The sequence below is a fragment of the Chenopodium album genome, chromosome 11 (assembly GCF_948465745.1).
Source record: "Chenopodium album chromosome 11, dcCheAlbu1.1, whole genome shotgun sequence".
Lineage (NCBI taxonomy): Eukaryota > Viridiplantae > Streptophyta > Magnoliopsida > Caryophyllales > Amaranthaceae > Chenopodium > Chenopodium album.
The window spans coordinates 58,976,406-58,992,905 of record NC_137844.1 but is presented as its reverse complement, the minus strand read 5'-3'; the positions used below and the strand labels follow the sequence as shown (position 1 = coordinate 58,992,905).

The 16,500-nt window shown below is 31.3% G+C and overlaps 2 protein-coding genes across 6 annotated transcripts; one reads left to right on the top strand and one right to left on the bottom strand.

Moving 5' to 3' along the window:
• Positions 1-1,939: 1,939 nt before the first annotated feature.
• On the top strand, positions 1,940-11,334 carry LOC145567967 (putative polyamine transporter At1g31830). 5 transcript variants are annotated; one of them, XM_081627401.1, is made up of 3 exons: positions 1,940-2,159; positions 2,346-2,501; positions 9,651-11,334. In XM_081627401.1, exons 2-3 carry the CDS (start codon positions 2,376-2,378, stop codon positions 11,112-11,114), a joined length of 1,590 nt encoding a protein of 529 aa, XP_081483527.1. In that variant the 5' UTR covers positions 1,940-2,159; positions 2,346-2,375; the 3' UTR covers positions 11,115-11,334. The 5 variants fall into 5 exon arrangements, with proteins under 5 accessions (XP_081483527.1, XP_081483525.1, XP_081483528.1 ...); XM_081627399.1 differs by having other exon boundaries at positions 1,941-2,159; positions 2,342-2,501; XM_081627402.1 differs by lacking the exon at positions 1,940-2,159 and having other exon boundaries at positions 2,382-2,511.
• Positions 11,335-13,365: 2,031 nt separating this feature from the next.
• Positions 13,366-15,193, bottom strand: LOC145569459 (putative receptor-like protein kinase At1g33260). The gene is made up of 2 exons (XM_081628803.1): positions 14,485-15,193; positions 13,366-14,337 (listed from the first exon to the last, which is right to left on the bottom strand). Exons 1-2 carry the CDS (start codon positions 14,828-14,830, stop codon positions 13,628-13,630), a joined length of 1,056 nt encoding a protein of 351 aa, XP_081484929.1. The 5' UTR covers positions 14,831-15,193; the 3' UTR covers positions 13,366-13,627.
• Positions 15,194-16,500: the final 1,307 nt, after the last annotated feature.

The following is a 16,500-nucleotide window of genomic DNA, read 5'->3' as shown; positions in this document are numbered from 1 at the left end:
TATACCTAATTGAGATTTGTGGTGCCCAATTGTACATTTGATGTTGGGTTGATGCATGACACCATTTCCTATGTTGTGTTGAAGGTTTATAATACTGGCATACTTTGATATATTTATAATTAAATCTTATTTTAGGCTATAAATTGAGATTATTAGTCATGAATTATTTAATCCCCCCGAGATAAGTGCATGAATCGAACTTTCTTCTCCTTTATTGAGTTGTCTAGACCCATTTCATGATCTTTAAAAGTTTAAAGGTCAATCAAATACAATACAAATTCTTAGGCCAGAACATCAGAACAATGACAACATGTGATGAACTCATATATCATCATCAATTTGTGAATTACTAGATATGTTTTTATGTCCCTTAATTAGATTCATAGTTCTTTCTGTTATGTGAGGAATAAATGCTAGAAGTAGGAATGTAACTAAAAGACGCAGAGAGTACGTCGAATTATCATATACGAGTAATAAAACATGGTAAGTTAATTCATTCATGCAATAGTACTTTATATTTATGTGTGGACTTAGTATTTACGATCTTTACAAGTAGCACATGAGGTTGAGGTGATGAAGTAGTGGCATCCTCCCACCTCGTATCCCTGAGGTCTAGAGATCAAACCTCATAGGACTCATTTGAGGGATTTCCCTTATCTCCCTCCTCAAATGAGCCCCCTTTTTCTTAACCACCACCACCACCCCCCCCCCCCCCAAAAAAAAAATAAAATAAAAAATAAAAAATCTGTACAAGTAGCTCATGGTCGTATGAAACCAACATTCTTTGTAAATCTTCTTTTCAACTTTATAATTTATCGGAGTATTATTTTTTTTATATTGACTTTTGGTCATCCCTTAATATAGGAAGATCTATCATTAAACTTCATAAATCTTTCTCTCTCTCTTTTTTTTTATAATTTTTTTTCTTTTTTTTTTCTTTCTACAAAGTATTAACCAATCATAGAGGTCGGTTCACAACATAAGACAATATATAACTAAGTGATATGGTTACTTGAAGTAGAAGACATACGATAATGAAATTCAATATAGTTTATGATATGATATTAGCACTGATTGTGCCCTGCACATTTTAATCCTTAAGCTCATCAAAAGTTAAGCAAATAAAAACACATGCTGAGTTTGCAACATAAATAGTGGAATACATAATTAGAGAGGAAATAAAGTGTTAGCTTAATAATAAACGAGTTAAATACTTCGAATTTTGGTGGGTCTATATATGCACTTTCTCTCTTATAGTTTTTAGAATTGAATGGAAAAATTGCAAAAAATAGTCTTAATTGTCATTTGATCTATATTTAATTATGATTAATAACAACAATATTTGCACCTAGGGTTGTTTCTATGAAGACAAAAATAAGTTGTTACATAGAATATCTATAATTTATCATCCTCCTCCCTTCAAAATCACATTATTTTACTTATACACAAAGTTCTATTTGTTATATAACTTGTATAGTTATATGGTATCTAGTTCGTGATAAATTCATAATTTATATGGATGTCAATTAACTTAGTTGGTTAAAATTCAAGTGATAATACCTATGACATAAGATCAAATTCCGTCAACTATTTTACATCGCAACCTTTACAACCTTTTTTATCAATTTTTTTTTTTTTAAAAAAAAATCATGCTAAATCATGACATATATTCTAACCACTTTTTAAATTTTCCAAAAGAAAATTTTTATACAGATTTAGTCATGCGTTCCTTACTGTCATAAGTCATCCTAAATCATGACACAAAAGTATAAAACTCTTACCATTTATTTTTTGGTTACAAATTATGTCATGCGTGCACCTACTACTCAAGCAAAAGCCCACAATTAAGAAAATGACAAGTACATTTAAAAAAAAAGAAAAAAGTTTCTTTTATTTTTAATTTAATGAGTCAAAAACGTCAACTCTTATCATCTCATACTATCTTTCTAGCCCCCATATAAGGATTCTCTCTTCCATACACAACACACGCTCTTTCTTATTCTCTCTTTCCTCACTAACCTTGCTTTAGTACCTTCATCTATCCTTCACTCCATATTTTAAACATTCACAAATGTATAAAAATTCGCAAGTTTCATTCCTTCATATTTCATCCTTCTCATCTTAGGATCATCAAACCTCCTCTAGTGTTTAATTCTGAGGTGGGTTGATTAGCGAGAGGTTTTAGTTCAGTAAATTTATTTCCTCTATCATATTAGAATTTTTTTTTTTTTCATTATTTTAGTTAAATATATGCCTTGTATTATATTACTTTATATGATCACTAATCTAGTGATTGGATAAGCTAGATTTGATCTTATGTCGTAATATTATTTTTGAACAGTTAGATTGTACCGTGTGATCGTGAACATACGTAGATGATGCAAGGTCCTACAGAAGTAGCGTGTAACAAAGAAACAAGTGATCAACGACAAGAATCGAAAGTAGTAGCAAGTGTTGTTATTACACCTTCGACTAATCCCAACCACGTCCTTGTTGATGAGGTTAGTTCTTGTACGTTTCTTACATTCTTTCTCTTTATGAAAAATACTTTCATCAATTTTTCAAATTTATGATGATTTCTTTTTTACTGAATTTATGATGCTATGTATTTTTACCATTACTTTTTATTTATTTATTTTTATTACATTGTTATTGTACTAGTTATTGTAATAGTTATTATTTTGCTCTAAATTGCATTAGAAGTTTGTATATTTTATCTTACAAAGAAAGTACAAACATATAACATTCTTATAATCTTACATTATTATTTACACTAGTCTCATCTCTCATTGTCACATACTTCATATCATATAATGACCTCATACAGTGATTATTTTGTCAATTTTCCAAATTATATTAAATATAAATTAGTGTGCACACTATTAGGTTATACATTTCATGTTCTTGTATATAATAATCTTTTACAAAATTTGAAAAACGCTTTCAATTGATTGAGTAACTCAAAATTAATTGAGGGCTTGTTCAATCCTTGTATATAATCGAGGATTTCTCTTAAACAAAATGTATTCTCAATCAATCGATACTCTTTCATAGTTTCAAATGTACGTCGTTAACAACCCATACACGAAACACCTACTAATTATAACTTGCTTTTGGATGCACTACTAGTGTATCGTGTTTGTTGTGTGCCAGTGTAATGGTGTCAATTATTTCACGTATTGGCCAAAATATGTGCACTTTTTGCAAGTGTATCAGTTGCATTTCATGCAAGATTTGTTGTCAATACTATTGGTTTGTTGGTTGGTTTTTCTTCCTTACTAGTAGTATGGGAAAGGAATGTAACAGTTTAGAAGAAATAATTTGATGAATTTATTATTTTCTAGAAGGAGCCCACAAAACGCACGCTTGTAGTATATAAAACCGTCATAATGAAAATTTTTATTAGTAGTTTATATTAACATTATCTCAATTAGTAATTATACTGTGGAGAAAAATTGGAACATCTTTTAGCAAAATCATGCCTTTTGATTTGATATTTAGCTTAGCGTGGGTTCTCTTTTATCACTTTTATTGTGAATTTTACATGAAATTCAACTTATATAACACACGAGAATTCTTCTTTTTGTAAAATATTTCATTATAGTGGGATATCATTATGAAGAATGTAGTGGGACCAAAAACAAGAAAAACAAATGCATCTATTTTTCGCATGATGCTATTTATCCTTTAATCACACCATATCATTTTAGCCTTCTTTTGACGCTTAAAAAGCGATACAAAATCCCGACTTTCTCATTCATTTCTTGAATAAACAAATATTACGAAAAAAAGAAAAAGATAAGGAAATGTACACCTTAAGCATATAAACCCTTTTTATTTAGTGAATAATTAAGTAATCAGATAAGGTAACTTAAAACCCTTACAGAAACCCTTCGTAATCTCCAAGAGTAATATGAAAAAGATAAATATGACTAGATGTTACTACAAAAGGCATTGAGCTTCAAATCTTAGATTTTTTTTATTTTTATTTTTACTTTACGGGAAATCTTAGATTAAGTTAGGGAGGCTGAAAGACACGAGTAATTATTGCATGATCTTGGATTGATACTCAATCTTTAAAATTAAATTATCATCTAGATCTATATGGAAAAGATAATAGGAGCTAAATCTAAAAAGTATTACTACCTTTATTTCATGTTTTTTACAACTTTAGATTATTATTTGTGAAATATAAAATATTCCAAAATTAAAAAAAAAATAGGAAATGAAAGTAGTAGTACAAATAGTGAAATAATAATATTGGTCCAAGATTTGCGGGTTGGTAAGTGTTTAGTGTTGTACAAGTGGCCCAATAAAGGCCCACAAAAGTTTCGAGAAAGAATTAAGGCTGCAACTTTGTGAAACATTAAATGGACCATAAAACCATTAAGTGCTTCTACTGGGCCCTTTTTGGTCTTATTACGCATGCGCAGCCCCAACACTACTCATGCTTTTACAAATGAGATGATCCTTAAAAAAAAAGGAAGAATTTAAAAAAAAAAAAAAAATACAATAGTTTTCAAAGGTAAATAGTATTAAGCCCGTTCGATGTACGGGTTATATTATTCAGAAATTTTTTTTTCTTCAATTGAAAGCTTGTTATATTGCATATTAAGATTTGTTAATATTAAAATAAAATTGTAATATACAAATATGCAGTGGTAAAATAAAATAATAAAATGGCTTCTATTCTTCGAAAAACAATGCAAAGGCAATCAATAGTAAAATGAAATAAAATGTATTGCATCATATATTCATAAATAACAATTTAAAATACATATTATAATGTACGAATATGCAGTAGTATAATAGAATAAAATGTATTGCAAAATCTGTTAGTATATGAGCAAATTAAACGAAAAAATACTTATCTCAATGTTGTGTAGACCAATTGAAAATTGCCGCGTCGTGGTAAACCACTGACCTAAAAGACGATTCCGCGCTACCCCGGTGCAGTAGACATCAAGCGGTCGCCCTCCAGGATAAGCACGGCGCCGGAATTTGTGTGCACTCACAAACCCGACTGGAATTCAGAATACTTGCCCAAAAACCGAAGGGATATATTTTAAGAGAAGGTAAGAAGTTAAAGATGGATGGTTTTGTTGTCATATCTTTCGGAGGTGAAATAAGGTTGATTTATAAGGCAATGGAGGGAGTAGAAACAACCAGCAATTAAGGGGAAAATGGTCATCAATCAAGTGGTGTAACATCCACCCATTAATCCCCAATAAGAGCTAGCTTTAATCAACATTAAAAGGGTAACGGCTAGATTTAAGTAACAACTAATTAATCAGCAATAATGCCCATTAAATTAGCAATAAGAGGAAGCTAAAATTAAGGGATTTCAATAGCCATTAAATCCCAACAGTCAAAAGAATAAACACCGTAACTTTCTTGGTTTTACTTCAAGAACTTCCAACAAAATCTTGAGATACAAATTGCATTTTAGAAATTTATAAAACATGATCTAAGCCGAAGGAACTTCATCATGTTGTATAAGAATCTTGATAAAGTGATTATAAAACATGGTATGAATGAACTTTAACAAATCAGCATATAAATCTTCATTAACTCATAGAAGTTCCTCTGCAGAAAATATTACAAAACATATTCTGAATTACAATAACTTCAACATATCTATCATGATAAATAAATTAAGACTAAAAAAATTATTTACAGCCCGACAATCACATGAACAACTATGCGAGTATCAAGACTTACAACTTCCAATCATGGGAAATACACATAAAACTCATAATTAATTTCACTATTGGCAATATAGGTAAACTTATTAAAGCCCATGTTGGTCTTCAAGCACACATAATTTTAATAATTACACAATTGAGAATAAAAATAGAATTAACAACAAACTACTTAACACCCCCCCTTTTTTTTTTCCTAAAAGGTTAGTTTAATTGTGGAAAAAAAAAGTATTGGGATGGTTGTATATCAATTATCCAGAATATTGATGCACACTTCACACTTCATTAAAAAACCTTTGCAAAAAATTTAGTTAATCAAATGGACAAAACAGTGCCAATTTGCGACGACAACGACGAAGAAGACGACCTATTGAACTTGTAAACGATGTAATTATAGTTGTAGTGAAATATAAAACACAAACTAAGATAAATACAATAATGACAAAATAGACAGTAAATTTAGCACTTTTTTTTTTTTTTTTTTTTTTTTTTTTTTTTTTACAGAAACACAATTTTGGATAAAAAAAGGAAATACAATTGTTAGGAAAATGAAATAAATAAAAAAACCTTTGCAATACATTGTTCTTCAATGCTACATCACACAATGCCAATCGGCCATCAAGTCAAAATTTCCTCTTTTCATATTTTCTGAAAAATAAAAATTTAAAAAGGAATCAATTGAGAATATTTTTACCAACGAAGACCTTACCAAAAAAAAACTAATAAACAATAAAATTAGGATTACAATTCACAATTGGTGAAGAGGATTACAATTCAACCTACAATTTAGAATGAGTGTAGGAAGAAGAAATTCAAACCTTAAATTGAAATGAAGAAGAGACAAACTAAAATTGTTGAGCGGAGGGGATGTATATATAAACTGACGAAGCGTCGTCTAAGTGAAACTGCGGAAAGATTGTTTCAAAAAAAAAAGGAAAAAAAACTGAAGATTGAAGAGGATATAACTGCAGTCTCATTATTCCAAAAAAAAAAAAACCAAAAAAAGATGATGTGGCACTCTAGATTTTCATTAAGTTTTCTTGTTTTAAAATAATAGTATTGATTTATTTGATCATTTTTTTTAACGAAACATTAGTGCTTTATTAATCAAGATTTAAAGACAACCGATCTATGAGAACATACATGAAAACCTCGCACGGAGTCACGGAGAATAGTTTTCCCATACTTAGGCCCCGTTCTTTAGAGCTGCTCTGCTCAGCTCAAATCAAATCTGCTCTGTTCTGCTCTGCTTAAAAGAAATCTGCTCTGCTCTGCTCTGCTCTACTCTATTTTCAAATAATAATCAATAATAACAATAATAATAATTAATATTCAATAATAATAATGATTAATATTGTATTGATGATAATAATTTATTATTTTGAATAATTATAATAATTATTAATAAAATAATTTTAATAATTATTAATATTAATGATAATTAATATTTATTAATCATAATAATAATAGTTATCATTATTAATATATAATAATTCAAACTATTAAGAATTAATATTTAATAATATTATTAATTAATAATTTCTAATAATTATAACAATTCTTTCAAAAAAATAAATAATAATAATAACAATTAATAACAATTTCTTTTATAAACATTTGATATTAGAATCACAATGTGTAGAAACATTATATGTATGTGGGTATTGATTGTTAGTTCATTGAGTTGAATTACTTTTCAAATCTTTCCATACAATTTAAGAATTAAAAAAAACAGGTTGTTTTCAAGTAGTACTTTGTATATCATTATTATATTTAGGGTATAAAATATATGATTAAGACAAATTTATAAGTAAAATCATTATTACTCATTAAATCATTTTATTTTAAAATTTTTGTGAAATAAATATAAGTAAACCGTTGTCTTTTATCTTTCTACTATTAACATATGTTAAATATGGTATACATATATTATGTTTTCACTCACCTAAATCAATGGTATATGCACTTAGTAATAGTAATAGTAATAGTAATAGTAATAGTAATAGTAATAGTAATAGTAATAATAATAACAATAACAACAACATTAATAATAGTATTAATAATAATAGTATTAATAATAATAGTAATAATAATAATAATAACAACAACATTAATAACAATAACATTAATAATAGTATTATTAATAATAATAATAATAGTAATAATAATAATAATAGTAATAATAATAATAATAGTAATAATAATAATAATAGTAATAATAATAATAATAACAACAACAACAACAACATTAATAATAATAACATTAATAATAGTATTAATAATAATGTTGAAATCTGCTCTGTTCGGCTCTACTCTGCTGAAATCTGCTTTGCTCTGCTCTGCTGAAATTTAATTTGCTCTGCTATCCTGAAATCTGCTCTGCTGACCCCTGCTCTGCTCTGCCCAGAAGCTCAAAAGAACAGGGCCTAATTCTACTCCATAAGTCACGGACAATCATTTTAGATTAATACTTTCAACCATACAAAAAGAATTGATTTTTGAAACTTAATGCTATGGAATGGGAGTGGCAACCCCCCCCCCCCCCCCCCCCCCCCAAAAAAAAACTTTTATTTTTTTTTATTCATATAAAGTTGCAATTACTAAAATAAAATTTTAGAAGTTAAATCTAGTATCTTACTAAAAAAAAGTTTATTTCTTAAATAACTTATGATGTGTTTGGTGAAAAGCTGAACTTGATCGTGTTAGTTGATTTTTGATCAGCTGATTGTATTAGTTGACTGCTTTGTTAAAGTTGTTTGATTATTCAAAATGACCCGCTATGACATTGACTTTTGTAATGGTAAGATTCTAGGTTAAATAAGGGTATAATTGTCATTTTACTTTAAAATACTTCAATAAGTTAATGATAAAGAAATCAAATGACAAATGTATATATAATCAACAAATTTTAATTAATTACGGGCCCCATTTTTATTACGAAAATGTCACAAATATTTGATTAAATAAAGTCGTCGTTTTAATTACAAAAACAACATTTAATAATTTGCAAGTTAGACTTCTTTATCAAATGAGCGCAAATAAGCCCAGTTAACCAAGGTCTACTAAAAACGATCGATTGCCAAAAAAAGCCTAGATAATCACAAATTCACAATTACCACAAGAAGAAAGTACGATGTACAGGAAAAAAAATCCATCAGAATCTGAAGCAGAAGAAATGAAGTTTAAAACTTGAACGTACAAAATGAAGAAAGTGACAAGAACAAGAAAACATTTCTTCACTACTCTCGTCTCGTGAGATTAATGCGTCGATACTTGCAACTTAATTCGTCTTCTCCTTCTCTTTCTCTCTCTTCTTTCTCTCTCTACAATTTATAATTTTGTCCTGTAAAACGTGGATCATCGAAACACATAGTCATCGATGAAGTGGGGTTTTACGTCACCAAATTTATAAATATTTTCAGATGGGATCAATATTTCTTTCTCATGGTTCGTTTCTTTAACCTCTTATTCTCTTTAAAGTTCCTTTTTTTGATTCAATCATCTTTACAATCTGCTATAAGACTGGGTTTGATGTAAATTTGGGTCCTGATTGTTGAAATTAGGTGAATTTCTTTATCTGGGTCTCTGTTGATGTCGTAAATTTGGCTATTGATGGGTGTTACTAGCTCAATTTGATGTTTTTCAATCGGGAAATTATTGGGTTTTGCCAATTTTTTTCGCAATGGGATGAATTTCTGTATCTGGGTTTGTGTGAATTAGTTTAAATATGTTGTAAATTTTGGTGATTGAATTTGTTTCTTTTTTTGAGAAATTAACTGTATTGCTTTGATTTCAATTGCATCCAATAGCTTATTCAGTAGGCATGAACTGATTTTTCTTTAATTTCCTTCAATTGGGAGCAAATAGATTTTAGTTTTTGTAGTTTCTGTGAATATTGGTTGAAACCCATTGGTAAATTTTTTGGAATTTTTGTTATTGAATGTGCAGAAACTTAGGTATACAGGTAGCAATAGGCAAACATCCATTGAGATGGGGGCACATGATGCAGTAAGATATTCTGGTATTGATGAAGACCTACCTTCACCTAGGGCTGAGAAATCTCGAAAGATTTCGTTACTGCCTCTTATTTTCCTCATATTCTATGAGGTTTCGGGCGGTCCGTTTGGGGTGGAGGATAGTGTTGGGGCAGCAGGACCTTTGTTAGCTCTAGCAGGATTCTTAGTTTTTCCCTTTATATGGAGTGTGCCTGAGGCTTTAATAACGGCGGAAATGGGAACGATGTTCCCTGAAAATGGGGGTTATGTGGTTTGGGTTTCGGCTGCTCTAGGGGACTTCTGGGGCTTCCAGCAAGGTTGGATGAAGTGGCTTAGTGGTGTTATTGATAATGCATTATATCCCGTTTTGTTTCTTGATTACTTTAAGGCAGTAGTTCCTATCATTGGTCATGGCTATCCAAGGACGATTGCAGTGCTCGTTTTGACTAGTGCCCTCACTTTCTTGAACTATAGGGGTATGACTATTGTTGGGTGGGTTGCTGTTCTTTTGGGTGTGGTGTCCATTCTTCCTTTTATTGTCATGGGATTATTATCGATCCCAAGAGTGGAGCCTTCGAGATGGCTAGTAGTTGATCTTCATAATGTCAACTGGGGTTTGTATTTGAACACTCTCTTCTGGAATCTGAACTATTGGGATTCAGTAAGTACACTTGCTGGTGAGGTGGAAAACCCAAGGAAGACTCTTCCAAAGGCTTTGTCTTATGCCCTAGTCTTTGTTGTGGCTGCCTATTTCTTCCCTCTCTTGGCTGGTACTGGGGCGATTCCTCTTGACCAGAGTCAGTGGTCTGATGGTTATTTTGCTGACATTGCCAAAATTATTGGTGGAACATGGTTATGTTGGTGGATCCAGGGAGCTGCTGCAATGTCTAACATGGGGATGTTTGTTGCTGAAATGAGCAGTGATTCATTCCAGCTTTTGGGGATGGCAGAGCGTGGCATGCTTCCTGAAATATTCGCAAAGAGATCTCGTTATGGGACCCCTTTACTTGGCATACTGTTCTCAGCATCGGGTGTAATTTTGCTATCTTGGTTGAGCTTTGAGGAGATAGTGGCTGCTGAAAATTTCTTGTACTGCTTTGGAATGATATTAGAATTTATAGCATTTGTGGTGCTGCGCATAAAACAACCAACTGTCGCTCGACCTTACAAGATTCCCTTTGGGACGGCTGGAGCTATAATGATATGTATTCCTCCAACCATATTGATATGTGTGGTTCTTGCTCTTGCATCTGTTAAAGTCATGGTTGTGAGCCTCATAGCTGTGGCGATTGGGCTGGTGATGCATCCTGCTCTCAAGTATGTAGAGAAAAAAAGATGGCTGAAATTTTCAGTTAGCTCTAACCTTCCTGATCTTGAAACAGAAGTTCATGATAACACTCAGTCCTTGGTTCCATAGCAAGCTGCAATGAAGAAAAGGCTAACCATATTCTAGAAATTAAAGTTGCATTTTGAGAATATAATGGTCTTTACAGCTTTCAGGTAATGTGTATGTTGTAGCTTTATCTCCACTTGTGCTTTTGCCTTGCTATTTTAACTTCTGATCGTGACTGGTTGCTGTATATCATCTTGTTTTAATAGTGATGATCAGCGCAATGGCAATTGGGTATTCTAAATCAGTGTTATAGCTTTTATCTAGCTTTAAATTCATGACTCTATCTTTTACTCAGGCATACTGCCTTACCTTCTTGTGATTAATCGTCTTTTACCATCGTTGCTCGGAGAAGGCTCCTGTTTTTTTGCCCCTGCAAAAGGCTTCCAAGTAAGAAATTTCTAGTATCAGCAAAATACAGAATTGGATCCTTTGGATTTGGATTACTGGGTTTTTTTTTTTTTTTTTTTTTTTTTTTTTTTTTTTTTTTTTTTTTTTTTTCCAAACAGAGGCAAAATTAGCCTTAGCCATGGTATAATTCTCATTGCAAGAATTAGATGCTTTCAGTTGTTTTGGAAGCCCCCTTCTGCTGTATTAAGTACAGACTACGGAGTAAGAAAGTTATAGAATTCAATACAAAGTCTCAGTCGCAAGAGTAAAGCTTTGTACAATTGAGCCTCTGCCCTACCTTGGTGCTTTTCAAATCAAAGTTCAGTAGTTGTAGTTCTATTTCGGCTTGTATTTAACTGCCTTTATGTTTAAGATTCAGACTCTTTACTGCCGGCTGTGAATCATATTCTTGCAGTGGTACTGATCAGTGAGAATGACAATTGAAAGTTCCAAAATCAGGAATGTTGAACTGTTTAGCTGTTATCTTGTGATTAGCACAATAATCCCTTGGATTCCAGGAGATGGTGAGATTGAATTGAATTCGAAAAAGCTATCAGCCTATCATTGTCTTGTTATACTTGTAATCTGGAAAAACTCTTTTTGTGATCCAACTCTCCTGTTCTTTTATCGACGTGGCCATGACCAGAGTGTGTATGAGTCCGAACCAATAAAGGGTAATATTGTTACTTTTATTCATTATATAATCTTTTTAGGGTAATTGTATTTTTTACATCGGATGTACAATAATTATTATCAATCCCTGCATCATTTAATTGTTTATCATTCCAATTTACTTGGAAAGTTAGGTGCCATATAATTATAGGGCGACAAGTACTTCCTGCCCCACAAAGAATAGTTTTATTTGGGGTTAACAAGGAAAAGTCTTCTAATTTAAACTTACAGCTGTCAAACAAGCCCATGCACTTTGACAAATTTGAAGCCTGAAGCTTAATCAATAAATTATGAGAAAATGCCTTTTTGATTTCAATCCCTTTTGGCTAATTTGGTCAATCCACAGTTGAAATTAGGAATAATTTGTCTTAGCTAGCAATAATTTCTTTCTTTTATGAGGACATTATGTACTTCAAAGGTGGTGAAAGTCTTGTCCATGTAGATTTTTTTCATTCTTAATTGACACTAATTAAACAACACTTCAAATTTTAATCATTATTTTCTCTTGAAATTACGGAGGTATGAAAATATCTTTGTTATATGACTTATATCCCTATTAATAATTACAAATTAAATAGTACGTATTATCTCAATTGTTAATAACCTTATTATTATTAGACGATTAGTCTAATTCTAATACTATACATAATGTACATTTGTACTACTTGGGGGTTATGAATAATCAGGGAGACCTCGGCAGTCTTTAAATATAACTGTCTAACTAAGTCTTGTATCATCTTAGCTGTAAGTATTACTCATTCAAATTGATGCTTATTGTCGTTTTGGAATAATCTTCTTTCAAACTTTCACATTGCACACCCTAACAAAATCCTCCCAAAGTCCCAACCACTATTTATTGGTGAGATGAGTACTCCATCCGTTTAATAATTAGAATTGTATAACTACTGTCGTCAATACTTTTTTTTTTTTCTTTGTGAGAAACCATTCTAATAATCCCGTGATTTCACGAGGCTGAGACAATAAAACAACATTGCCTATCACTTGTTATGTACTAAAATTAGTATTGTTCTATATATGTAACTCAGTTTTGGTTGCTTAAATTGTAACACTTTTTTCTTGGAAAAACTAAAACGAAGTGGTAAGGTACATTAATAGCATGAACAACGACGTTAATTGGCCTAATTGTATAACGCGAAAGGTGGAATAAAATGGCAAAATACAATACACATTTAACGATCAAAAGAAGAATCTGAAATAAGCAAAAATCAAAACTTTTCACAATCAATTCACAGAATCAAACCAATCAAAAATGCAAACAAACTGCATTTTTTTCCTTTTCCAATCTGCATCAGATCAGAAGTTTTTTCCTGCTGTTTTTCTGTACTCCTAGAAAGCACCTCTAATCTAAAATCTCTTGTGAGATTGCATTCTGAATTGCATTTTTTTTATACTTTATACAAGATTGCATGACATTATTATTCCTAACTCTATGAAAAATCAACTGTATTTTTATACTTCTACAGTTTCTCACCAGAACAGAATTTTTCTCTGAAACTCTTGCAGATTTCTGATGCAGAAGGCCTTAAACTAGGCAAATGATGCAGGCAGTCCATTGCAATGGATGCCATAGCCTTAACTTCTTCTCTGTCAAACCCTTCCCCTCTAACCATTCTTGGATCGGCCATTTTCGACACCTTTTCAACATCGAATGTGTCCTTTGTTCGAACAATCGATGTCAGAAGCACTTGCTGATCACCTCCTGAGGTAATAAAGGCCTCAAACCCTGTAATAAGCTCTAGCAGTATGACTCCGAAGCTGTAAACATCATTCTTCTTAGACGCGATCCCTGTCATAAGGTAGTGTGGGTCTATATACCCTGGTGAACCCATCATAGCAATGCGCGATGAAGAGGGAGGCTTGATCATTGATGAGAAACCCATCTTCGAAAACCCGAAGTCACAGAGCTTACAGTTGAAACATTCGTCTAAGAGCACGTTTGAGGACTTTATGTCCCCGTGAACTATATGGAGGTCACCACTCTCATGAAGGTATTCTAAAGCTTTGGCTAATTGATAGGCTATTGAAATCCTCTGTTTCCAACTAAGGTGTTGTGATTTTAAATCATAGAATCCCTTATTTGGTGATGTAGACGGGATTTGATTGCGCTCGTGTAGCTCCTCTTGTAGGTTCCCTTTTGGTATGTACTCAAAAACTAACACTCCTTCATCTGTTTAACAAACAAACAAAAAATCATTAGCAATGATGTACATAAAATCCGATTATATAATCAATATTGATCAATATGACCTGACCCAAACTCGAAAATTGATCAATTTAAAATTTTGCTGGGAAGGATTCATTGCTTGTTACATACCTCTTTCATCACAATAACCAAGGAGTTTGACAATATTGGAATGATGAAGTTTTTGAGAGATCTCTAATTCACTCTTGAAAACTTGGTTAAGTCTTTCACTGCTATTGTAAATTTTGACAGCACCAAAGGAAGAATCAGGGAATTTAGCAAGGTAAACTGTGCTATACCCTCCTACACCAATCACTTCCTTAAAATTCATGGTCATATTCTCTATTTCAACCCAACTATACCTCTTCACCACCCCGACCGACACCGCCTCATCGTGTACCGACACCTTCTCCGGTGTAACACGGTCGTCGTTCGAGCCCGGTTTACACCCAAAACACCCTAAGGAAAAAAATCCCATCTTGTTCAAACAAAGAAATGAAGAAATAAAATGAAGGAAATAAGCAATATAATGCTAGTTATATTATAAGTCTTGTGTAAGTTATACTTGTATTAGCTTGTTAGTGAGTGTCCTAGAAGTAAGGGTACTATTTTGGTGTACTTATATGTCTAGGGAAAAAAAGAAAAATGATAAAAGTGTTGGGTTAATCATGATTAGTGGAAATAAATGGAGGTTTAATTGGAGTAAGGAGGAAAGAGATTAGAAGGTGAGAAGAAAGAAAGATGCATAAAAATACACAATGAAGACATACTAACCACCATACAAATAAACATTTTGACTTGTATTTAGGGGGGCCATATTTTCATATAAGTGTAATAATATTAATTAGATTATAGAAATAAACTATTTAATATATCAATTTCATACCTTTTGCAATATTATACTAAATCATTTTAAAATATATTTTTAAAAATTCATTTCATATCTTTGTGGTATGCATGTATTTAATATTCAAAGATTTGATTGGATATTGGACATTAATTAATTTTACTAAAAATAAATTCTTTGTCTTACCAAACACCACACGAACACCCCCCTTGATCATTTTCTCTCACCAAATACTTTTTTTTTCTCCCTTTATTTTTTTATTTTTTGTTTTTAATTTTTTTTTACAAAAAGTTGGTGTAGATGGGAAGCAACATCAAAGGATCAAATCACTTTATTTTAATCACTTTTTAAATTAAATTATTTTTTTTGTATTTTAAATTTTTTTGTCCTTTTGTGGGGTATCCTAGTGGCTTAGAAGAAATGGTAAGCTATCTTGTGACCTCCCCGTGGAATAATTATTACAGTAATATAATATTTAAGATTCGCATGAAACATAAGGTTTAATTTGGATTGAAGATAATGCAAATAATGAAATAATTATATTTAAAAAGATGTATAAAAGTATGATCATGAAAAACATATTTCAACTACTAAATACACTGCTTAAGGATTTGACTGGTTTATGTGCATGAACGCGTGTTGAACCATTGTTTTGTCTGCCGATTTATTTTTCGTACCCTTGTTTCACCAACCAACCAACCAAAAATTAATGAATATAGATAAAAAAAGATTGAAAATATTTATCAAAAATATAAAATTTTCCCATAATATATACTCTTATAATAAATAAAAAACAAAAGATTTCTTGGTTTTTTTGAGTATGGGTGGGGAGGCATGGTTTGTGTCTTGTGAATGAATACGTGGTAGAATAATAAAGAAGAGAAAAAAATGGTGCAAAGAATCTATCAATTGGTTTAAGGATCTTATTCAACCATTATAATTTACTTGTTGTGATGTAATTTTCAGAATATTATATGTTTAACAACTCAAAATTGTAGGAGGAAGAACATTAAGGTGAAGGTCATCATGTAACAATTAACTTTATACTTATAATGTAGAATCGATTGTATGTAATTATATATAAGGGTGGTAGTAAGGTGTGCGGTTTTTAGATGCTACAAGACGTGACAAATATGTGACAACTTTGTGAATTGATCAGATCATCTAGTAAAATAGTACGTGTATGGTCAGTTTATCATCACTTGTCATATTTGTTTTATGTAGGTGTTTGCTAAACTCTATCTAAAGACGTTGATTGCTCGCTAAGAGAAGATTTGTGATTCATATAGTGAATTTTATAT